Consider the following 13,888-nt stretch of genomic DNA (forward strand, 5'->3'; position numbering starts at 1 on the left):
GGACACACGTTTGTTTCAGTTTGTTTTGTTAGTTTTTTAATGTCTCATCAATAAGGCTCCAGGTTGATCTGAAATGTGTGTGAATAAATGTTATAATTAAGCTTTATCACATTAAGATTGCTGATAAATTTCAGGAAAAAAAATGAAATGCCTGTGTCATGTTTATTTTTAAAGATTTTTTTAATAGTTTTTCCATTGATTTAGGTGATTCAATAGCCTAACTAAATTATGAGCATTATTTGTTGAATAAGTTAATGCAAATACACTTAATTTTCCTCACCTTACATCAAATTTCCAGCTTTTAGCCTTATTTATTTACCCATATTTTTAATCGCCATACTTTTCCAGGAATTTCTTAAAACCAAAATTCAGCTTTAAAATACAATTGAACAGATTATAGTGCAATGCAGACTATTACATGCTACAATAGAGTGAAGTATTAATTTATTTCAGTTTTATTTTTCTTATGACTATAGTTCTTCTATTCATTGAACTATTCAGGACCATATAGAAGCAGTCTACACACACACTGAATACAACAACCAGGTGGAGGCAACTGCACCAAAAGACTATCACCCAACAAGGTCTTGGGTAGTACATGGAAAATGAGGGGTCTCATCCTCCACTGATTCATGGATAGTTGACACTTTATAAACTATTGCATTCAACAGCATGAATCTAAGACTAGGTTACTTGCCTGCAAACATCCGTAGGCTCTTGAGAGCTAACTGCTTGTAATTGGAACTTGGTTTAAAAAAAAATTCTGTTGATAATTCATTTGGCAAAATAGAATCCAGCTTACTCTCCTGCAGCAGTGTCGCTCTGGAGTGATAAGAGAAGAAATATTAGTAAAACCTTATGTTTGTCACTAAGCATAGCAGATGTAACATTGAACACATACAGAGACAGCAGAGGGGGAAAAATCCAATACAGTATAGCACTGTGTTAAATGTAAACTACTAAAAAATAAAGGGAAAGCAGAATTTTTCTTCTGCATAGTGAAGTTTCAAAGCTATATTAAGTCAATGTTCAGTTAAAAGCTTTTTAAAGTACAACCATAATATTTTGTTCAGAGTTACGAACAACCTCCATTCCCGAGGTGTTCATATCTCTGATATTTTACTCCTATACTTTATTTTACTCTGATACTTTACTCCTTTTTGAACAAAGAATAGCCATATTTTAATTTTTTCTTTGTGTGTGTTACCTTGCACTTGACTGCAGTAAATTTAATCATCTACCATGTTGCTCAGCTTCCTAGTTTTTTTCCCCCACAGTCTTCTTTAATCTTGAGTAAACGAAGTAATTTAGTTTAGTGAGAAAATTCTGTTTGCTATTCATCCAATTTTCAAGCTAGTTAATAAACAGATAGTAAACAACACTGGTTCTAGAACTGATTTGTGACATGCTTTACCATAAACTCCTTATGCACAAGGAACTGGCCACTTGTTCCTACACTCTGTCTTCTGTCTCTTTACCAGTTTTGAATGTGTGGCAGGATTTTATCTTCCATCCCAGGGTTTTGAGCTTCTTTAATAGTCTCAGGGGGCGAGGGATAGTTCAGTGGTTTGAGCATTGGCCTCCTAAACCCAGGGTTATGAGTTCAATCCTTGAGGGGGCCACTTGGGGATCTGGGGCAAAATCAGTACTTGGTCCTGCTAGTGAAGGCAAGGGGCTGGACTCAATGACCTTTCAAGGTCCCTTCCAGTTCTAGGAGATTAGATTTTATTAATTAAAATCTTTATTTACAAGCTTTTTTGAGAGTCTAAGGACTTGTCTATGTCTGTATAGTGCATTAATGTGCACCAGCTGGGATGCAAATTCCACTGCACACTGTCTATGTGGACCCTGCTGATGCACACTAAAAGTTCCCTAGTGTGTGTTGATATAGGTCACATCCTATGTCAGTGTGCAGTAGGGAACTTTTAGCATGGACCAGCAGGATCCACTCAAATAGTCAGTGTGTGACACGTTAGTGCACACTAACACACCATGTAGACAAGCCCTAAATAAATTGTATCTACTTGTTCTCCTTTAGTTGGTGTTCTGTTCTCTAGTGTAATAGCTGATTGTAAAGATGAATTATGTATTTTGATAACAGTTCAATTACTTTTATAGTACCATCACAAACTTTTATTTTCCAGAATTGTACTTCCAGAGCTATTTCAATGCCTCTTCTTTCTTTCTTTCTTAGATTCGTAGATTCATAGATTCTAGGACTGGAAGGGACCTCGAGAGGTCATCGAGTCCAGTCCCCTGCCCGCATGGCAGGACCAAATACTGTCTAGACTGTCTTTATGTTTATTATTAAAGATAGCATCTCACTTTTGTTACATCTAAATGCTTACCCTAGGATTACTCTTTTCCCCATATTTCATTATGAAAAAGATCATTTAAACAATATCTTTTTTTAATCACTCTAGCCTTTTTAAATGTTTCTTTATTGTGTATAAGTTTATTTCATCCAACCACTGACTCTGAGAGGCTCTTGCAGTACTGCTTAGATACTTATGAATATTTTTTTCTATATATAAGGTATTTGTTCTTCAGATTTTTTTCTTAGCTGTAGAATGTTACCTGCCAACAATTTCCATTCTGATAGCATATCTTAGGCTGGATTTTTGTTTTTTATTGGATATGGTTTTTTTTTAATGCATCTTGCTACGTAGGGCTGAATCAGTACCACAAGCAAAGGGCAACATATTGTTTGTGCTTATTCCTTCTTGTTTTTACTTATTTACTGGTGTTCTGTAATACGTATAATAACTTTAACTACACATTTTTACCTGTTTCTGTGCTGATTCTGTGGATTTTAATTTCTTATTTTTTCCCCTTTGGGCTGTTTCAAACTTGTCTCACTTAACACGCCCACCCGCTCCTTCCAAATACTCTATCTTGAAGTTTAATATCAGAAGCCTATATGTTCCACTCCTGCAAAAAATAACATACAGGGGAACAAATGTGTGGGGAAAATCTCCTGTTCTACATGAGCCACAGAGTCCCTATTTTCCCTTCTTTCTTCAGAGGCTGCTGGATTGATGGAGGTGGCAGATAGGTAGGCAATAATGTAGAAAAAGGGAGCAAAGGGCCAGGAGACCATAAGGATCCTGGTCCCCAGCTGTCGAGTGTGTTCACCTGAACAGAAGGGTTCCCCCCTGCACTGCTCTGCAGCTCCCTCCCAGCCTACAAGAACAATAGCCACTGCCCTGAGCTGTGCTCTGTGACTCTCTGGAAGGGAACCACAAAGCACTCACTGGGAGTAGTGCTGCCCCTTTAGAAAGCCGCTTTGCTGCTGTTACATGTGGATTGGCTGCAGGTTTGAGGCGTGAAAGGGCTGTCTATATATATTTAGCAGTATATTATATTTAGCAGTAGGGTGACCAGACAGCAAATGTGAAAAATCGGGATGGGGGTGGGGGGGTAATAGGAGCCTATATAAGAAAAAGACTCCAAAATCGGGACTGGCCCTATAAAATCGGGACATCTGGTCACCCTATTTAGCAGAGTGGGTGATGTGGCCAAAGGAGGAGTTGGGCCACCATCGGGCATAACCACTTTCCAACTCTGCAGGTCCTGACCATAGTTTCCCTTCTGGATTTGCTCTCCTCTCCACTGTACATGCAGCATATGAACCACAGTGACTAAAATGTGCCTCTTGGTATTATTCCCCTCTGTGAGGATGTGATTACACTGTGATGACTATTAATGAGCCAATCCCCCAAATAATGGTCTCTGTGTTACTTGAGTGCAGGTCACAGCTAACCTCCCTTCTTTTATGCTTCACAATGAGCAGAGTGTTATCCCCATCTCTTGCATGATGTTTTTTTAACAAACCTTTCTACCATTTATTTTATAAAGAGAATGTCTCCCAGTACAGGGCAACTGATTCAAAACAAACACTCAGCTCTACGGACGTGGGCCATACTCACACAAAAACAGGTCATGAGCACTCACTCATTCACGGTTACTTGTCCCAAGTTCTCCGCGACTAGTGACCCAGCCTAAGAACTTGGGCTAGTAGCGCCGTTCTTCAGGTCTAGGAAGGGGGCACAGTTAGGGCAAGGAAGGAAATAACACAAGTAGAGCAATGTGTCTAGGTTTCCAGAACACCCGTTATGGGCTAGATTATGGCTGGCCTTTATGTTGGTGCAAAGAACCTTCCCTTCCCTGGAGCATCCCCTGTGCAGGGCCTGCCGCAGTTGCAGATCCTGCGCTTTGAGGGGCCCAAGGACAGTTACCTCTGTGTTTCCCCAGGGATGAATAGTGCCTGAAAAGGGGCAGCGAATGGAAGGGAGAAGGTGGGGCTCTGCTCCCTGCCCTCGGGTACTTCTCCCTCTGCGCTAGCCCTTAAGGCAGGGCAGGCACATTGTGGGAAGCAGGCTTGGGAAGGATTGTTTTTCCAAGAGGTGCATCCTCTCCTTGATTTCTCCCAGATGGTGCATCCCTGCACTATCCTCAACAAATCACGGTACCCTAGAGGTACAGTCTAGCTTCATCTATCAAAGGGGCACAATAATACATATTTTACAGGGCATTGTGTGATTTAATCACTAATATTTCAGGATCAGATCTAGTTCTACTCACTTAACAGCAGATTATAGCTATATCTATATCTATCTATAAAGTATATTGCTAGATATATAGATATATACTTTTATCACTTCTGCATGAGTGAAAGTATCAGTAGCCAGATAAATCCCAGTGTTTTCTAAGGTCATCACAGGCAGGAAAAGAAAACTGAATGCTCTTTAGTCAGATTTATATCAGTGTTTTGTCATTTTTGACAGCTACATCTATCATCATTTAATTAAATGGGAAAAGGCTCAAAAACTTAAGTACCTTTTTGTTTGTTTGTTTTAACTGCTTTGAGTGACTCATCACAGCAGGGTACAACAAATCTTGGGAGATGTGAAAAGCTAAACATTAGAGCAAGTACCCCACCCAAATATTGCAGTCATTGTTTTCTCTTCTCCACCTCCTTGTATTTATAGTCACTCTGGCCATCCCTCTTGTCTGTGTGTGTCCCTAAGCATTTCCCAAACATTCTGTTTTGCTGCTGACAGTGAGTGCGCTCAGTTTGGGGGAGTAATAAAATGTCAGTGTTGATCTGAATGGGATGCCTGGCATGCTGACTGCTGAGATCCTGTTCCCTTACAAATTCACTTCTAATTTTGATGACAGGAGAAACAGAGCCATTCATCTGTCTCTAGACAGTGATATGGGTGTTAGTTTAAGCATCCCTTCTTTGACTGTGCACCCTTGCATTCCGGAGATAGATGCCTCCTTGAAAGGATTTCTCCTGCAAGATTTTATCAGTGAGCTGATTCTTCGCTCCCTCTCCCACAGCCTTCTCTTAAAAACATGTAGTGAGGTATTTTCCTTGAACACTAACTAGAACCACATAATAAAATTCAGAAGGTACATGCATAGTGACATCATTGCGGGAGTTTAAGTCTCTGCAATATGGTACAGTATGATCGTTCTGTTTTATTTTAAATATTTTATGCTTTCAAAAAACACTAGAGATGGACCATGAAACTTTTAAACTTGATTTGTTCAGAAACTGAGAATTATCCGATTTGCCTGTGTTTCTGTGTGGAATGTAAACATTTAGGGCCCAATTCAGCCTCCTGAACCTCAAGGAGGCTGTACCTGGTGGATTTTTTTGACCAAGGGCATTGCTGGTTATTTCTAGAGAAAAAGCACTTCTGTGAATACATATTTGATTTGTCTTTGCAGCCAGAAATTCTGGAAACATTCTTCTTCTTCCATGCTTATTTTCCACCCATTTTCTGTGAATTTAAAAGTATTTCTTACTGTTTACACTCAGGCTGCTTCAGTAATAATTCACTCTAATGTTGTTAGTATGCGTTGGCTTATTCTAAGGAGAGAAGAGTTCCATAATAAATACAAAAAGTATCTTTTTCATTATAGTATTTTTGTTTCAGGCTTTGTCAGTGCCCTATTGTGTTTTGTTTTATTAAATTTCTAAAACATGCCTCTTGTGATCTCTAAGCATCTGAGCAATTTTAAAAAACACATTATGTCACTTCTGTACTAATGTCAACTAAGAACTTAAGGGACTCTTCATTTAAAAAAATCAAAATCCTTCACACAGAAAAAGGCTCACTAAATCAAAGCATGGTGGAAGGCTGTATGATCTTAGACCAGCTAGCAAAGTTCCAGTTGCAGATCCCTCACTGAGAACACCTTGGGTGAAATCTTCACTTCACTCCATTGAAGTCAGTGGAAGTTTTGCCACTGACTTCAGTGAAGCCAGAGTTTCACCCTGCCTCCAGTCTTCAGACTCCTGAATTTAATTCTTCTTCAAGTGATCGTATATGCCTATTCCACTGTAGGTGTGTGCGCACCTCATGCACAGTTGTCAGAGATTTTTCCCTCAGCAGTATCCATCGGGGCAGCATAAATGCCCTCTGGGCCCTGGCACCATGACACATATATAAAGGGCCGCGCTGACCCCAATCTCCCTCGGTTCCTTCCTACCACCAGTGACAGTTGTTGGAGCTCTGATCTTTGTATCTCCAAGTCTTCCCTCTTATAGTGTATAGAGTACCTGTAGAGTTAGTTTTTGATCTCGTGTAGTGTGTACATATTTAGATATAAGAATAAGTTTAGGATCTTAATTTTCTAGAGTGGTTTCCTAGTTGGATACCGGGCTTGGTTCTGGAGCAATACCTCATTCTCCTGGCTTCAAAGACTGTCACTCATGTAATAAGTCTATGCCAGTGAGCTGCCCACACCCCAGCTTCCTTAAGTGTCTGGCAGAGGTGCATGTGAGTGACATGTGTGACATTTGTAGAGGGTTCAAAGTCCAATTGAAAAAGAACAGGGCTGCCAGACTCAAGTACCAGCTTAAGGAGTCTACGCTTTGCCCGCTGTTGAAACCTTCCCACTCGGAAAGGGAACCGAGCAAGTATGAGTTGGCTCAGAGTGCTCTCCCTCTTCTAACTGAGCCTAGCAGCAGATCCTCATCGCCGGTACCTAAGAAGAGACAACAGAAGTCTCCCAAAGTCTTGGTACTAGGGCCTTTGAAGTCTACTGTGAAGACAATGAGCGGAGGCAAGAACTTGGAGGTGTGTTGAAAGAGGAGGCATCCCCAGACACAGTCTGTAACTCAGGAGGGATTACTGACTCTGGAGCCTGGGAAAGGTTTGCTGAGCCCAATCCCTGAAGTACCAATACATTTTTTAGTATCGCAGACTCCAGAGCCCTTTCTGGTGTCCTCTACACCCAAGGCTTTCAAGGCAGCCAGATTGTTCCTTAACCTGATGGAGCCGGCTTCCCCTGCTGTTTAAGAATCTTGCTCAGTACCAAGATTGTAAGTGCACCCTCCCACGGTCGTGGCTTCAGCCCCAGAGCACCATTTGGTACCGGTGGCTTTTACAGTTGTGTTTCCTCTCTATAGGATGCCATCTAGAGGGAAGCCAGTGATGATCTTGCCGGTCCCCCCATCTCCAGACTCTCTGCTGGTCTCCCTGGTACCAATGGGGTCAGCTCCTCTTTAGTCTGAGGAAGTGGACTCCTCATCAGACTCAGAGGTCAGATCATATGTGTCTTGACCTAAGCATGCCAGCAGCCCCAGTGGGGAGCCTGCCCACTGTGGTATCAGCCCACAGCCTCATCACTCTAAGGACCAATGGCCTGCACTTAGCTGGGTCCTGCCTCCATATCAGTGGCCCTCTTGAGTCTTCTTTCCACATTCTAAAGCCTTTCCACTCCCTTCCCACCCTTCTATATCACCTAGGTGCCAGGAGCATCTGCAGCAAGGTCACTGCCTGCCCTTCCCCCATACCGGGGCCATGCAGCGGGGATAGAGTGCTCAGGGACTCTCCTATGGAGGAATTGGAGAAGGGAGCTCCTCAACAAGCCTTAGCCTGTTCTTCTTCATCGCCTGATGAGAAGATAGTGACTGAGTCTACTAGTCCTGCTCTTGATAATTCCAGAGCTCATCAAGACTTGTTGATGAGGGTGGCTGTAGCTGGGGATGTTCAATCAGAAGAGGTATAGGAAAGATCACACAGGCTCGTGGACATTTTAGCTTGTTCGGGACATTCTAGGGTAGCTCTCCCTATTAATGGGGCTATCCTGGACTTTGTCAGGTTTTTATGGTAAACTCCATCTTCCCTACCTCCCAGTGCTAAATGCATGGAGAGAATATACTATGTCCCTTCAGAGGGATTTGAGCGCTTCTATAACCACCCTTCTCCAGACTCCCTGGTAGATGCTGCTGCCAATGAAAAAAGAGACAGGAACATCAGACCTCTACCTTGAAAGGGAAAGAAACACAAAAGCTAGATCTGTTTGGCAGGAAGTTTTATTCCTTACTGCTTAGGACCATGAACCAGCAGGCTCTGCTGGGTCAATATGATTTCAGCCTTTGGGATAAATCTTGAAATTCAAAGACAAGCTTCTTGGTGAGACAAATCAGGAGTTCATTGCGATGGTGGAGACGGGCAAATTAGTTGCCAAAACAACCTTGCTAGTGAGCCTGGTCGTGGACTGTGTGGTTCAAGTTATAGCTTCCGCCATCACTATGTGATCTTCATCTTGGCTGCAGTCGACATGTATTTCCCTGGAGGTGTAACAAACCATTCAAGACATCCCATTTGAAGGCCCCTTACTCTTTACCGATAAGACAAATAAGAGACTTCATAACCTTAAGGATTCAAGGGTGACTCTTGTGTCTCTGGGGATTTCTACACTGGCAACATAAAGAAAACCATTCCTCCCACAGCAGTCACAACTATTTAAGTGCTTCTCACTGCATACCCAAGACCTGTCCAAAAGGAAGAGCAGAAGTTACAACAGGCACCTCCACCTCCGCACTCTTCTGCAACTGCCAGTTCAGGCAAACTGGTCCTCTAAACAGTCATTTTGACCTGTTGGTTGACAGCAGTCAACCACTTACCAGACTACCATCTTTCTTCACTTCAATTTTTGCCAACCACCTATACCATTTCCTAAGTGTGTGGACCTGTATCACCACAGATCAGGGGTCTTAAGCATGGTGAAACTGGGATACACCCTTCAATTTATTTCTATCCCCCCCCCTTCCCACTTCTCTTCCCTGTCCCTATTCAGGGGCCTCTCTCACAAGAGTGTGCTACTTAGGAGATCCAGTCTCTTCTCCTTGTGGGGGCCATACAGGAAGTTCCCATGTCATTCAGAGGGAAAGGATTTTATTCCTGTTACTTCCTAATCCTGAAGACAGAGGGGGAATCACAGGCCTATTTTAGTTCTAAGGCAGCTAAGCAAGTTCCTAAAGAAAGCAAAATTCCAGATTGCTACTCTAGCATTATCCCTTCCCTAGGTCCCAGCAACTGCTTTGCTGCTCTCAACTTAAAGGATGTTTATTTTCACCTGGCGATTCACCAGAGCCACTGAAAATTTCTCAGTTTCATGGTCAATGGATCCCACTATCAGATCACAGTACTGCCTTTCAACCTGTCAGCAGCCCTCTCGTATTCACAAAATGCATAGCTGTAGTAGCATCTTTCTTGCAAAGGTCAGGAATCCATGTGTTTCCCTACCTGGATGACTGGCTAGTGAGAGACTGGTCCAGGTCTCAGGAACTCTCCAATATAGCCACCATTCAGTCCACTTTCAACATGCTGGGGCTCCTAATCAATACAGAGAAATCTATTGTGGCACTTGTTCAAAGAACAGAATTAATTGAGGGCAGTCGTGGATTCTACAGAGACCAGGGCTTTCTTGCTGGAGCAGAGGTTCCAAACAATGTGGGTCATTGCTCAAGATGTAAAGACACACCCTGTCACTTTTGTTTTGGAATTGCCTCAAACGTCTATGGCACATGGCGGCGTGCACTTATGTGGTGCAGCATGCCAGGCTACACCTCAGAGAACTACAAGTGGCTCAGCTCAGTGTGCTCACAGGCCGATTGTTACATGGATATGGTGGTTCAAACAACTGCTCAGGTCTTGTCCTCCCTGGACTGGTGTCCTCAAAGAACCTGCAAATGTTTTGTGAGGGAGTTCTTTTTGCCCCACCACAACAGTCACCCACTTTAGTCACAGATGTATTGGATCTAGATTGAGGAGCTCACTTAGGTCCACTTCACACTTAGGGCCTTTAGTCTTCTCAGGATCTAAGTCTCCAAATAAATAGCAGGGAGCTTCAGGCCATCTGTTTAGCTTGTGTGGTGGTCCTCCTATCAAGGGATGGAATTCGTTGGTATGCACAGACAGCACAGCAGCCATGTTCTCTGTAAACAAACAAGGGGCCGGAGGTGGGGCATTAGTTAAAGTTATACCAAGAGGCAATCCTCCTTTGAAATTCCTGCATTGCCAGTTCTATCGACCTGAGAGTTGCTTACCTTCCAGGAGTTGAAAACACTCTGGCAAATCTCCTGAGCAGGTTGTTGCAGGTCACCCCAAGTGGTCTCTTCAACCAGATGTGACCAGGTCCATTTGAAAGCTGTGGGGAACTCCCCAGGTAAACCTATTTGCAACAAAAGAAAAAAAAAAGTCATCTATTTTATTCCTGAGCAGGTCACAGTCCAGTTTCACTGACAGATACCTTCCTGCTATCCTGGTCAAAAGGTCTGCTGTATGCTTTCTTGCAAGTTCTGCCCCTGCTCAAAGTGTTGTCCAAGGTCAAGCAAGATTCTGCTTTCCTTATTCTGATACTCCCTGCATGAATCTGTCAATGTTGGTTTTCGACTCTGCTAGCACTATTGGTCAGACCTCTGCTGTCGCTTCTCAGAGATGTGGATGTGATCTCCCAAGACCAGGGCCGCTTTCTTCATCCTAACCTTAAGGCCCTCCATCTGACAGTGTGGATGCTTCAAGGCTGACAACTTCAGAATGAGTTTGCTCTAGAGTCTCAGGGGGTGCAGGAAGTTCTGCTAAATAGCCGGAAGCCTTAACTTTTTCTACTTACCTTGCTAAATGGAAGAGCTTCTCCATACAAAGAGGGCCCTCCCAGTTATGGCTCTGATTTGCCATATCTTGGACTATCTTTGTTTCTGAAACAACAAGGTTAGCTCTTAGTTCCCTCAGAGTCCATTTGCAGCTATCTCAGCTTTCCACCCTCCCATAGATAACCAGTCAGTTTTTTCAAATCCTGTGCCCATCAGATTTCTAAACAGAGTCTCTGTCTCCTTAGATATGATAATACAATAATGCTTTAATTCAAGAATCTGGGAGTACACTTTTTTTTCCCAATCCCTTGTTAATCTCAGTGAAAATGCTAAGACTTACAAAGGTGTTCTACAAAATACAGCTGGGCATTTGGTACCAATAGGAAGTCTGGTAGAAGCAGGGTATTTCTAAAAAGTGTGACAGAAAATGCGTTTATAGGAATTTCTGCTTGTCCTTTGTTTTTAAAGCTGGAATAGCTTCCTCTGCATCCCTGTTTGTGTTGTCTGTGTGCCAAATTCAGCTCTGATATATGTGGCTTCAAAGCCAATGACTTTAGTGGAGTTGCACCCATTTTCACCAGGGATGAATTGGTCTCAAAGACTTAATAAACATTTTACTCTCCGTTTAGTTGCACAGCGGTGGTATTTTACGTAACTTAAGAAACTGGACTGAACCAATAGCTCTAACAGACAAATGAACTGACTCCATTAATCTCACATGGCTCATAGCTCTAAAGCTTAATAATGACACTTTAAATGACAATGTTATTAACCAATTCACTGCTGATCATTTTAGCCGAAACATCTTAGGCACTTTTGAAAATTTCATGCTAAGGCCCTGGTCTATGCCATTTTTCTACCAGTATGACTATGTTGGTTAGGGGGATGATATTTTCCCCTGACACACTGCAAAGGCAGTTATGTTGGTATAAAGGTGCCTTATACTAGTATCGCTTATTCCTCTTTCCATATAGAAATAGCTACAGCAACATAAAGTACCATTATACTAGTATAACTGTGCCCACATCATGGGGGTCAGACTGCTTTATCTATACCAGCATAGTTAAGTCTATACAACTTTTGTGTATAGACTAGGCTGAAATGATTTTTCCAAGGTCACCTAGGGAGCATGTGACAGAGCTGGGAACAGAATCCAGATTCCCAGCAAGCCTATTATAGTGCCTTAACCACAGACTATGCTTCCTCTGCACTGTGCTGCTAGTATATAGTTATCTGGGAGTTATTACTGAGAGGGAGCTGTTACCTTAATGAAATTGTTATATAGTTGAAAATTGTCAAAGACATCAAGAGTCTTGGGATGATAGTTATTTTTACAAGTTTGGCATAAAGTGAAACAAATTTAACAAAATAAATAATTCTATTCTTCTTGCAGAATTCGTACCGCAGGCTTTTGGAATGCCCTTGTCCCAAGTAATTGCTAATGACCGGGCCTACAAACTCAAGCAGGATTCTCAGAGAGAAGAGCAGAAAGATGTGTCAGACTTTGTAGCCTCTCTCTTACCATTTGGAACTAAAAGACAGAACAAAGAACTCTCAAGCAGTAACTCATCTCTTAGCTCGACCTCGGAAACACCAAATGAATCCACTTCCCCTAACACACCAGAGCCAGCACCACGTGCCAGGAGAAGGGTGAGTTTACCCATAACAGTTTAATGCACACTGGGGAACCTGCTGGGGCCTCAGGCTCTGGTCAGCACCAAAAATTAAACTTGTGCATGATGGTATCTGACCACAGTTAAATAAAGCTGGTTGTTGTTCGAGCCATCCCTGTTTAATGGAGGAAGTTGTAATCTTAATAGTCAGCCTTCTTTCCCAACTGGGAACAAGATAGGAGAGAACAAGATGGACACTGCATGATTATTACAACACCATAAGGGATATGAGGCTTTCAGTTTTCCTCCACTTTGGTTCGAATTGGCCTGGGCTCTGACCTTGTGTATTTTTTTTTCAACTGGTGATGGTAGATGGACTACACATATGTGACTGATGGTCATGGGTATTGTGACAAAGTTCCTCCTCTATCTTGATGGGTCCTGCACTTATTGGCGGATTTTCTTGCCTCAGAGATTCACCATGTGGATTGGGGAACAGCCCAGAGACCTTCCCCTCTGGAAGAACCCACAGTCCAGGTCAATTGGGAGGTTTGGGGGGAACCCAGGCCCACCCTCTACTCCGGGTTCCAGCCCAGGGCCCCATGGACTGCAGCTGTCTATAGTGCCTCCTGTAACAGCTGCATGACAGCTACAACTCCCTGGGCTACTTCCCCATGGCCTCCTCCAAACACCTTCCTTAGTCTCACCACAGGACCTTCCTCCTGGTGTCTGATAACGCTGGTGCTCCTCAGTCCTCCAGCAGCACACCCTCTCAGCTCCTTGCACCTCTTGCTCCCAGCTCCTCACACTCACACCACAAACTGAAGTGAGCTCCTTTTAAAACCCAGGTGCCCTGATTCGCCTGCCTTAATTGATTCTAGCAGCTTCTTCTTAATTGGCTCCAGGTGTCCTAATTAGCCTGCCTGTCTTAACTGGTTCTAGCAGGTTCCTGATTACTCTAGTGCAGCCCCTGCTCTGGTCACTCAGGGAACAGAAAACTACTCATCCAGTGACCAGTATATTTGCCCTCTACCAGACTCCTGTACCCCACTGGTCTGGGTCTGTCGCAGTATTCACAGTCTAATTTAGAGTCCAAAAACCCCAGAAATTAATTAATCTAATTATTAGCAGCCACTAGTAAAAATAATTATGGCCTGATTTAGATGTCACGTACCTCAGAGTAAATCAGGAGCAATTCTATTAAAGTTAGTGAAAATAAGAGTAGGATAAACCATGTGTGAGATCCAAATCAGGCCCTTGGTGGCAAATCAGGCCCCTGCCTCAGCTCGTGGAGGGCTCCCTTGGCAGCAGAACAAGAGTGGCTCTGTGGCATGCGGTGGGGGCAGGAGTCTAGGGTCAGCATAGGTGTCTGCAA

The 13,888-nt window shown here is 43.0% G+C and overlaps 1 protein-coding gene across 4 annotated transcripts in view; it reads left to right on the plus strand.

The window, feature by feature from the left end:
* Window positions 1–13,888, plus strand: part of ARHGAP6 (Rho GTPase activating protein 6) — a 461,625-nt gene that overhangs the window by 402,043 nt on the left and 45,694 nt on the right. For all 4 annotated transcript variants that reach the window (XM_042840151.2, XM_065580668.1, XM_042840152.2 and 1 more), the window contains one exon: window positions 12,294–12,550. In XM_042840151.2, coding sequence (XP_042696085.1) covers window positions 12,294–12,550 — 257 coding nt within the window. The remainder of the gene's footprint in view (window positions 1–12,293; window positions 12,551–13,888) is intronic.

This window comes from Chrysemys picta, chromosome 1 (assembly GCF_011386835.1).
Source record: "Chrysemys picta bellii isolate R12L10 chromosome 1, ASM1138683v2, whole genome shotgun sequence".
Classification (NCBI taxonomy): domain Eukaryota; kingdom Metazoa; phylum Chordata; order Testudines; family Emydidae; genus Chrysemys; species Chrysemys picta.